At 41.8% G+C, this 11,914-nt stretch overlaps 1 protein-coding gene across 1 annotated transcript; it reads right to left on the bottom strand.

Annotated features, from left to right (window-relative positions):
• Positions 1-7,279: 7,279 nt before the first annotated feature.
• Positions 7,280-8,272, bottom strand: Mc5r (melanocortin 5 receptor). The gene has a single exon (XM_075970794.1). It carries the CDS (start codon positions 8,255-8,257, stop codon positions 7,280-7,282), a length of 978 nt encoding a protein of 325 aa, XP_075826909.1. The 5' UTR covers positions 8,258-8,272.
• Positions 8,273-11,914: the final 3,642 nt, after the last annotated feature.

The following is an 11,914-nucleotide window of genomic DNA, read 5'->3' on the forward strand; positions in this document are numbered from 1 at the left end:
CATCATCACAGCTGATTCTTCAGCCCCGACTAACCAGAACCACAGACCCTTAAATCAAAATTATAAATGGTCCCCATAGAGTCTTTAAACTTCCCTCTGAGACTTCACAAGCCAGGCCTCCATCCTTTGCACTGCCCTCAACGTTCTTATCTTCCAACCTCCCACAAAACATCCCACAGAGCGCTTCTCTCAAAGGCTCTTCTAGCCCAAAGTTTCAAAGTCCTTCCACAATCCTCCCAAAAACATGGCCAGATCTGTCACAGCAACACCCCACTACACAGGTACCAAATGTCTTAACTAGGGTTTGCACTGCTGCAATGAAACACCACGGCCCAAAAACAAGTAGGAAAGAAAAGAGTTTATTAGGCTTACATTTCCAGATCATGGTTCATCATTGTAGGAAAACATGACAAGAACTCAAACAGAGCTGGAACCTGAACCTGGAGGCAGGAGCTGATGCAGAGGCTGTAGAGGGATGCTGCTTGTTGGCTTATTGGAGATCTGAAGAGCACTTTGACATCAGACACGGAGAGGCAGAGTTTGGAGTTTGCCCAGCTGGTATTCCGTCTTGCTTTTGTCCAGTATTTCCTTACTATTCTGCTTTCCCTCCATTTTAGAATGGGAGGAAATGTATATCCTGTTCCATTATATGTTGGAAGTAGGTGATCTCCTTTTTTACAAGGGTTACAGCTAGGAGATTGCATGAGTCTCAGTAGAGACTTTGAACTTTCGACTTTTAAATAAGTTTGAGACTATTACAGATTATGGGGCTTTGAAAGTTAGACCAAAAAAATGCATTTCTCAATCATGCTATGGTTACAAGCCTATGGGGGAGTGGAATATGGTAGTTTGAAAGAGAACTATTCCCAAAGGGAGTGTCACTATTCAGAGGTGTGGTATTTATTGGAGTAGGTATGACCTTGATGGAGTGTGACTAGAGAGGGGCTTTGAGCTTCAGAAGCTCTCCAGTTCACTTCCTGTTGCCTGCAGATCAAGATGTAGAAGTCTCAGTCCCTTTCCAGCACCTTGTCTGCCTGCATACTGCCATGTTTTCTGCCATGACCATAATGGACTAAACCTCCGAATTGTAAGCCAGCCCCAATTAAATCTTTTTCTTTATAACAATTGCCATACGCCAGGTGGCGGTGGTGGTGCATATCTTGAATCCCAGCACTCAGGAAGCAGAGGCAGTCAGATCTTTGTGAGTTTGAGATCATCCTGGTCTATAGAGTGAGTTTCAGGACAGCCAGAAATACTCAGAGAACGCCTGTCTTGGAAAAAATCAAATTAGAAAAAGAGAAAGAGAGAGAGAGTTGCTGTGACCATGGTGTCTCTTCACAACAATAAAACCCTAACTAAGACGGGTTTTTAACTGGGTAATTGTGGTGGGAAGACTTGCCATAAATATGGGTAGCACCATTTCACAGACTGGGCCCGTCCTGAACGAAAAAGAGAAATGGAATTGAATATTAGCACATATGCATCCATTCTCTCGCTATTCTTGACTATGCATGTGACATGCTTCAAGTACCTGCCTCCTGATTTCGACTCAGGGCTGCACTGTTGCTAGGACTGTGAGCCCATTAAACCCATTCTCCCCTAAGTTGCTTTTGTCAGGGTATTTTTATCACAGCAACAGGGCACTAAAGTAAAATGTGTGTGAGTGTGTGTGTGTGCGTGTGCGTGTGTGTGTGTGTGTCACACACATATGCAGTGAGGTACTATTCAGTCATGAAGAAGAAAGAAGAATGAAGTCCTGTCCTTTAGACCAAAATGGATGGACCTTGAGAACACTAACTTAAGTGAGATAAACCACACACAGAAAAACAAGTGCCTCAAGCTCTCTCATATGCAAAATCTTAAAAACTAAGTCAACCTGAATGTACTACAGTGATTACTAGAGGCCAAGGAGCATAGACAGTGGGCCAAACTGAGCTAACCTGGACAAGTGCATACTGTGTGCAAATGTAGATACTATACTAAACCCTATATTAGCATGTAGAATTAATATGTGCTAATCAAGCATTTTATTTGTTGAGCTAAAATCGTAGAAGTTGATGAAATCACTGAGAGAAGAATTAGACATAAAAAAGAAAAGTTGCACCGGGTGGCGCTTGGGAGGCAGAGGCAGGTGGATCTCTGTGAGTTCGAGGCCAGCCTGGTATACAAGAGCTAGTTCCAGGACAGACTCCAAAACTACAGCGAAACCCTATCTTGGAAAACAAGAAAAGAAAATTTGCTAAAGATAGAGACTCTAAATGTGAGACAGAAAAAAGAGATAGACAAGATTGGAATGTTTGCACAGAGAAGAGGAGTCTTAAATCAGGATCACGAATATTACAGAAGCCAGGAAAAGATGTTTTCAGAAGAGGCAGAGGTAGCAAATGAGGCAAGGCACTGAGAGAAGTCTGTGGAGTTGGTGAAGAGCGCGCTCAGTGATATGGCTAAGGTAAAATAAAAGTAACCAAGGAAGTTAGTGGTAAAGAAGGATAAAATAAGGAATTACCTTTAAAAAAATTCAAGGTCTTGTAGCAAAATTCCTGGATCAACTTTTCAATGCTCATGTATTTCTAGTTATATGATGCTAGCAGACAGGATCAAGACATGCTCAAGTGACAGGGGAACACTCACAGACTAAGCTGACCTTCCCCCTGACTCTGTGCACAGAGAGTTCTATCATAATTTCAGAAGGCAAATCGGAAAAAAAATGTCTGGAGATGTCTTTTCTTTACACCTAAAATTGAAAGACTTAACAAAGTTTTATTTTCTTTAGAAATAGAGAGAGAGAGCGCGCGCGCAACAGGGAAACAGAGGAGGAGAAGGAAGGAAGGAAGAGAGCAAGGGAGGTAGGCACAAAGGCAGGGGGGAGAAGGAGGAAAGAAGGATGGACAGGGAGAATGGGAAAGACACACAGCAAATTCTGATGCGAAAGATAACAAAAAAGATGAATTTGCATGCTGAAAGAAAAAGGGACATGATATAGGAAGATAGTCACAGGCCTGGCCATTTTGGGCTTGAGTTCCTTTTTTGAAACTTCCTGGTTAAGTGAGTATCTTACTGAGAGATCACACCTTTAACATAACTGACTTCCTGTTTTCTCCATCCCTGCCACATAACATAGCCCCTGGCCTTGGCTTCCACCATTCTTGGGTGTTTTAGCCTTCTCCTGTAACTCTCTGTGGAAATACGAGTGACTTTCAAATTAACTTATAAGGATCTTTCATATCATATCATATCATTCATTTAAACAGAGAGAAAGAAAAGGAAAAAAAAGCTTCTAAGTGTTCCCTCGTTTTCTGTCCCAGGAAGGTACAATACTGTCTGACTAAACTTTACTACTTCTGTGATAAAACAACTTGGGGAAAGGGTTTATTTGGGTTAGATTTTCACAGCACTCTTCATCACTGAAGGAAGTCAGGACAGGAACCCAAGCAGAGCAGGAACCTGGCAACAGAAGCTGATGCAGAGGCCAAGGAGGGATGCTACTTACTGACTTGCTCCACACGGCTTGCTGATAGCCTGATCTCGTGGAGGCATTTTCTCAACTGAGGCTCCCTCCTCTCAGATGACTCTAGCCTTCTCCTACTTGACATAGAATATATCACTCTCTTCTTTTTGAAAGACTATGGATCTAGACTCTGATTTCTTGCACAATTTAGTAATCTTTCCCTCTCCCCTTGGCTGGAATCAGATGGCCTTTCTGCCCTATGTTCCCGGCTTCTCTGTTTAAATTCAATCCATTCTTCAAGGATTTATAGACTGAGATATTCCTCCGCCTTGACTTTACTAGATCTAGTAGGTCCTCTTTTCCACACATGAAAGTAATTCCTAATGAGAAAGAAGGAAAGGACCAAGCATATTTGACTATCTAGGAGTTTTTCCAAACTTAACTCCACGCCCCGAAACTGTGGTATGTGCACCAGTGCAGGAATGTATCAGACCCCTACTTCTAGGTATATAAGGTCATACTGTGCAAATTTATTAATTATACAATGTGTTCTTCTCGCACACGCTACCATGGTCTATACACTCCTTAAAAATACAACAGCAATGCTGGTCACACACATGGGACCATGATGAGCATACCAAAGACACTGTTTAAGAACAGCGAATGTTCCAGCATATAGGATTTCCCTGGCCCATTTAGACATTATGAGGGAAATTGAGTAAGAAAAGAAGCTCGAGGGTGTAAGTCAGACATTAGACCTGAAGCAATCCAGTCCCTGAATAGCTGGAAGAGTCTCTGCTAATTTGTTATGACCATAGAGCAGGAGAGAAAAACAAGCAATAAACTGCTGTCATGTGACTTTGCTGAGCCTTGGGAACCAGTTTCTTAAGGTGGGAGCCTGGACCTACAACAGTACTTGGGAGCTTGTTAAAAAAATGCAAAATCCCACCTGGGAGTACCAACACACTTGTATCATCTCAATGATCAGGAGGCTACAGCAGGAGGATTGCCTTGTCTTTATCCCTTTGTGGATTTAGAAGTAACCTGGGATATTTCTCAGTTACTCACCCGCCTCAAAGCTCAACTACTCGCCTCTACATCCACCAGGGAGAGGCACCATTAGAGGTGTGGAGGTGTCATTTCATATCACATATACTAGCCCATGTCTTGGCACTTTGCATTTAGCTATACAAAGTATCTTGAATGGTGTGCATGTATTGGCATACCTTGAAATAGTTATGTCATTGGCTCTTGGGTGGCAGAACTTCTAATACCAGTACTTCCAGCTCCTTACTGAGCTCATAATAAGTGATAGTCCCAGAATAATTATATGCTAAGACATTTTCAATGATATATAGTAAAGTATAAATTTTATTTTATTTGTAGGATTAATATACTTTTGAATGTCAATACTATAGACAATAAATATTTGCAAGTAAAATTCACCAAGATATGTACATTCTCATTTTGTAAAACCTATCAGAAAATGTCCACAAAGATAAAAAATGCCTCCAAATGTCACATATCTGAACAACCAATTCAAATGTATAATCTAGTCCGTCTATTCTATCAGTTATATAGAAATATATTTTAATTGATTTATCCTTTACTAATAATTTCTTTGAACCACATATATTACAGCAAATATATTTCCCACAGAAACACAAAGTTAGTATACAGTGCTACATGTTTGACATGTATGTGTCTCCTTTTTCTATTAAGGGGACTTCATTTTGAGTGCCAGAGGTTGGCTTATTATTTAACAAGTTACTACATGCATATATTTTCCCAAATACAGCCACATTTGAACACATGGGCTATTTTGTTTAGCCAGAGTTGAAAATGTAGTTGAACGTGTTCTTAGATTGCTTAATATAAAAGTGGGGATTTGTAGTAAGTCATTTAGCACCCAGAGCAGAGAATTAACCTAATGAGGGTTGCGTGTCCAGATGAGCAGTGTAACCTCAAAGATCAGCATCTTCTTCTACCCCTAGGCCTGCAACTCTAGTCACTTTGCTTCGTGTTCAAGGGTATTGGGCAGAAGACTCAGCATGGAAATTACAAACAGGGAAAGTGCCTGCTCTGTACAGATGAGAGGAAGCCTGCATCCAGTGCACAACCCTGTGACAGCCATGGCAACAGTGGCCTCCGTTTTCTATAACGGTTACAATGAGAACATTAACTTCTTATTCAGAGATGTCCCTGTGAGTTCTCAGCAAATACAAATGAACAGGACACATTTTGAAAGACTACATGCTCTTTTCAAATCAGTGGCAAACAACCTGCTAAAGGTTTTGTGAACCTTTGCTGTTAATACCAGCACATTTTTTCTATGCCGAGCTCCTAGAGGGGAAGGTGGCCACGCCCAAAAGCTATTTATGGGACTCTACTTGAAAGCTCTTCTGCCTTTAAAATCTTCTGTAGAAATGGTCCCTCTTATACCAGTAGCTCCTTGAGGGATGGCCTCTATCTCCATTGCTTTGTTTATACTTTTTTCTTTCATTTGGAAAGATGCCAAGTGTCCAATGAAAGAGAAAAATACTAATACTACTGCAAAATGGAGCCTGTGAGCTCTAGGGTCTCATTTCCTTCCCTTCAGATGAGAACACTAGGACCCAGAGGGCCACGCAGCTCCATTGAGCAAAACATGTCTTGGTGTACAAAATACTGCTCTGGCCACCAATACCTGAATCCTTCCTTCATGTTTATTTGTGGTAGGTCCATGTGGATCAGTTCTTTTATGTAAAAAGAGAATCCTATGTGGTTTTCCAAATTTTACAAGAAGTTCTCCCATTTTTTTTCCAGGTAGTTCTTTTGGCATCCTGGAATGTCAGGATAGATGCGGAGCCTGGAGTAAAATTAAGAACACATAGCCAGGGAATGGCAATTGGTGCCTGAGCTTACGTTCCTTTCCTCAATGCCAGACTGAAGAACATATTTCTTTGCTGTAGAATGGGTCTTTGACGATTGCTCGAGTCATGGTAAGTTACTGCACAGCCTATAATGGCAAAGCGTCAGACACCAAGAAACGCTGAAAGACTGTGTGTGAGAAAAACCAATCTAGTTTGACTACGGACATGTACTTCGTTCATGGAGTGAGGGTGGGTGTGTATCTACTGTCCCTGATGCGACCCCAAAATATTTCTTGGAAATGCTAAATTGAGTCAAAATAAGAAAGGGAGAAAGGGCATGGAGATTTTTCACAGAACATGAAGCAAGATTTGTAGTTCAGAACTTTAAGCCTGAATAAGTCCAAAACTATGACGTACAGACGTTTAGGGAGTTAAGGTTGATCCTCAGACAATTCTAAATCCAAGCCATAAACTAGAAGTCTAGGATAGGACAGCTGTAGGGACACCCAGAGCAAATAGAATGGAAGGCTCGAATGGAAAGGATTCTGGATGTCTCTCTAATCTTGAAAAGAATGCAAAAGCTGTGTCCACCTTTTCACAAGAAAGACCAAACAAAAATGCCACTCATGGCGTCAGAGACCTCCACAGTGCTTCTTTCAATAACAGCTAGCCCGGGATATTCTGCATCTCATAAGGTGACTCATGAGGTCAGGGAGAGGGTAGCAAAGCCTCCTAGAAAGGGAATGTGAAGTAGAGAAAGAGTAAAATGTAAAAAGATACATGTCTCAGACATGTATTCCCATGATGGAGACAATCCACATATGTATACTTTTGATCCACAATGAACACAGGTTTAAGAACACAGATTTGAGTGGCAGAAGAGCTAAAGGAGAATACATTTGAGATTCCTAGGGAACCTTGCTCATCCCTGGCTGAACCTTAAGGACTGAGAGATGAGAGCCACCGAGAGAGACTATGTCTAACACCTGTCACAGAGCCTACCAATTAGTCTAAAGCCATGACAACAAATGATCTCTTTAAAGGTCCTCCGCATCTCCTGGATGCGGAAGGCATAGATCAGAGGATCAATCACCGAGTTACACATGATGAGTATCAGGTACATACTGAAGTACGACATAAAGCAAGAGCAATAGACGTTCTGGGGGCATGAGAGCATCAAGATAAGGTGGAGGAAGAAGGGAGACCAGCACACAATAAAAACCCCCAGTAGCATGGTGAGGGTAATGGCACCCTTCATGCTGGTCCTTTGCCTCACAGAACTATATCTGGGGGACGCTGCTATGCGCTTGACATGGTTGCGTGCCAGGAGGAACATGTGTATATAGAGAGACACCATGAAGAACAGTATGGTGAAGAACATGGAGATGAGGCAAATGATGACATACTTGGATTCGTAGTAAATGATGAAAACGATGCCGCAGCTTATGCAAAAAGTCCATATGCAGGCGATAATCACCCCCGAGCGCCTGGCCGTCATGATATGGTGGTAGCGCATGGCGTAGAAGATGGTGACATACCTGTCCACGGCAATGGCCAGCAAACTGCACATGGAGGCCACGACAGAAATGCAGATCGCGGAGTCAAACACGTTGTCAAGGTGACGTATGAAGGTGTCCGTTATCACCAGGAGCTTATTGTTTATCAAGTATATGGTGATGGTCTCCCAGGCGTTGGATATGCTCACCAGCATGTCAGCGACTGCTAAACTGCCCACAAAATAATACATAGGCGAGTGCAGGGTTTTGTTTTTCACTATGGCCCCAATGACCAGGATGTTCTCCAAGAGACTGACGAGCCCCAGAGTCAGGAACACCTCCACAGCGATGCCCATGTCCTCACAGGCTGAAGACACGTTCTTGACATTTGGTCCTAAAAGGTTGTCCTCTGTGGCATTCGGGGTAAGATTCAAGAAATGCAGTTGAAACGAGGAGTTCATGGCTGGAAGAAAATGCCTCCAGGTCTTGGCATCAAATGTACTGTAAGACAGATTTGTTCGTTGTTGTGTTATTATGGTTTTGAGAACATAAGAGTGCACACCAACACAGGTCATGCTCGCATGCCAAAAGCAAGTCCAGGCATGCCGAAATGGGTTAGGCACAACATATTGAAAACCAGACCCCGTTTTGCCTCGTTCTGACTTGTGCTCCTGGTACCTGGAATTCTGTCCCTCTCATACACACAGCTTAATGTTTTCCCATGCCTCTTCCATTTACTCCTAGTCTGTCACTCTCGGATTACAGGAATAGCTCCCATTTCTATGCCAAGGACAGCTTCTCTTTCCATGTCTGATTTCTTGCCCCCCAAGTTCCCTCTCAGAGCATATCCATGAACTCTATCAAACTCCATAAAGGTCCTAGCCAGTCTCCAGATTTTCACATTACTGGGGCTACTGCATCCCATTTTGCTCGAGTGAGCCCAGATTTCTGAAGAACATACAAACATTCCCTTGAGAAGGACAGATGTACCTGTGTTCTTATCACTAACCAGACCTCTCCTCAAAATCCCAACGCATACTCTTCCAGGGCTGCAGCAGACTGCAGCAGTGGTGGCTGAGCTTGAGAATAAGCACGGAGTTGCTACCTCCAATACATAAGCTTCCTTCACAGCATGTTAAAGAGAGAAAAACAACAGTACTTTTCCCTCAATAAATATTTTCTTTAAACTCTGAAAAATCTGAATTTCATTGGGTCTGACTGCTAATTTTAATGTCCCACATAAGCACAGTGTGAAGAAATAACTGGGAAATGTTAGAAGGCAGCCTCAGAGAGCCGTTGTATTAACAATAAGGTAAGCCTATTGGGTTGTAATCATTTACAATACGTTCACACCTCAAAGGTATAGACCCATCCTCCTGTGGCTTTAAACATCACATCCAGCTGCCTCACGATCTCGCTGCACAAACTGGCTTACCCATTCTGCTCTCCTCCATGTAAAGGTGAGCACAATTCCTCACTTTTTCCAGGCGGATTCTGGGAAAGAGAGTTGTGTCTGTTTCCCGGGCTCTGGCCTTGCATCCCGGCCAGGTGCCCTCACTGGATGCTTCACTCTGCGTGAGCTCTTGGTGTCCACCTGGACCGACCTCGGCAAGAAAGCCAGGCCATCCCCAGGACGCAGTTTCCTCCCAACCTAACCTAGCTCCTCACCAGTCTGCCTTTAAACCACCTCCGCCCGCCCAGCTGGCCGCCTTTCTGGCCTATTGGGTTCAGGTCTCCAGCAACTTGCTGCCACCAGCACGGCAGCTTAGGAGTCGTGTTTACAGTGCCACCTAGTGGTTCACCACAACCCTTAGCTCTGCGGTGCTTCCAGGGTGACAAATCTTTTCCCCTAGGGGCACACAGATGGATTCTTTTTTTCCCAGCTAATGATTCTCTTTGCCTCTCCGTCTCTCTTCCTCTAAGTCACTGATTAAAATTCTGCCCAGCTCCAAGGACCTGATCTGCTCTGTTCTTTGTTTTTCTAGGACAAAGTGACTGCAACTCACATACACCTCTCTCTCTCTCTCTCTCTCTCTCTCTCTCTCTCTCTCTCTCTCTCTCTCTCTCTCTGTAATTCTGTGAAGCACATTATTGAAAATTTGATGGAAATTGCAATGAATCTGTGCATTCATTTTGATATTATGGCCATTTCACAATGTGCTGATCCATGAGCATATGAGGTCCTTCCATCTTGCAGAATCTTCAATTCTTTTCTTCAGTGTTAGAAATGTTTCTTTACACAGGGCTTCCTCGTACAGGTGTATTTCAAGGGATTTGTGTTTGTTGTTTTCTGTTTTGAAAGGGACTGTGTCCCAGGTTTCCTTTTGATATGTTTGTTACTGGTGTACAGGAAGGCTGCTGGCTTGATGTTAATTTTGCATTCTGCCACTTTCTTGTGTTCTTTCTGGATCCAGATTCGTTAGGATCTCTTACATACAAAAGTTTGCAAACAGGATAATTTTATTTCTCCCTTTTCTATCTGCATCTTTTTTATGTCCTTATCGTGCTGGTTTAGCTGAAGTCTCAAGTATTGTATGAAATAAGTGTGGAGAAAAGCAGTTACTCTTGGTCTTGATTTTAGTAGAAATTCTTTAAAGTTTTTCCCATTTAATACAATGCTAACTATAAGTTTGTCATATATACCTTTTATTATATTGAGGTAGTTTCTTTGTATTCTTAGTATCTTCAGACATTTTACTACAAAGATGTTGGGTTTTTTTTTTCAAAAGTCTTATCTGCATCTATTCTAAGATAATCAAGTGATTTGTCTTTGAGTCCATTTATATAGTATATTATACATTTATTTACATATAATGAACCATCCCTGTATTTATAGTGATAAATATAAGTATTTAGAGGGCAGTTTGATACTATATCTATTTAGTAGACTATTAAAAGCAGGTCATAGCAGGGCTTATAATCTACTAAGCGAGGGGTTCTTGACACAGTTAATATTATTACCAGGCATGAGTTGTCTTGTGGATTAGGCTTTATATTCAATCAGAAAGCGATTGCTTTACTCCTATAATATCTATGCCACTACTGTACCAAAGGACAGTTTGCCAAGCTGGTTATTCTCATAGCTTGCAGGCCTCTCCATGGATAAGAATGTTGATTACTTTTCTCCACCAGTAGTGATGCACTCCTCACCACCCTATGAAAGCTAGCCCATATAGATGAAGCTTCCAGGTGGATACTGGCTTGATTTCTCCATGTTCTATCACTTGTCTATTTATTTATTTATTTATTTATTTATTTATTTATTTATTTATTTATTTATTTATTTTGGTTTTTGAGACAGGGTTTCTCTGTGGTTTTGGAGCCTGTCCTGGAACTAGCTCTTATAGACCAGGCTTGATTTCTCCATGTTCTATTATTTGTCTATTTATTTATTTATTTTGGTTTTTCGAGACAGGGTTTCTCTGTGGTTTTGGAGCCTGTCCTGGAACTAGCTCTTGTAGACCAGGCTGGTCTCGAACTCACAGAGATTCACCTGCCTCTGCCTCCCAAGTGCTGGGATTAAAGGCGTGCGCCACCAGCGCCCGGCAACCTGCAATTTTCATCATTTCATTTTCATTAAAGCTAAATAAAATTCCATTGTACATATTTATCACATTTTCATTATTCACTAGCAGACTGACATCTGGGATGTGCTCATTTCCTGGCTATTGTAAACAGAACACCAATCCATGGTGAGTAAATGTCACTATATAGACTCATTGGGTATATACTCAATACTATTGGGTCATATAATCTACTTTAATGTTGGAGAGACATCCATACTAGTTTCCATAGTGACTGAAGTTTTTACTCCCAACAGTGAATATTCCCCTTACCTCACGTCCACACTACCACTTGGTGTCATTTGTGGATTTGTTTGGTTTGATTTTAATATTAGTCCATTCCCTGGGGAATATACTAGTCTTTCACTTCTGTGATAAACTCTATCCCAAGATACGGAGTTGAGAGTAGCTATTGTGAACAGAATTGCTTCCCTGGTTTACTTCTTAGTGTTTGTCATTGGTATCTAGGAAAACTAGTAATTTTTGTTCTTTGTATCCTATATTTAGCATGCTGTTGCCTGTGGGCTTGTGAATTTTGCCTTTATTATATTCTTT

The sequence above is a fragment of the Microtus pennsylvanicus genome, chromosome 4 (assembly GCF_037038515.1).
Source record: "Microtus pennsylvanicus isolate mMicPen1 chromosome 4, mMicPen1.hap1, whole genome shotgun sequence".
NCBI lineage: Eukaryota > Metazoa > Chordata > Mammalia > Rodentia > Cricetidae > Microtus > Microtus pennsylvanicus.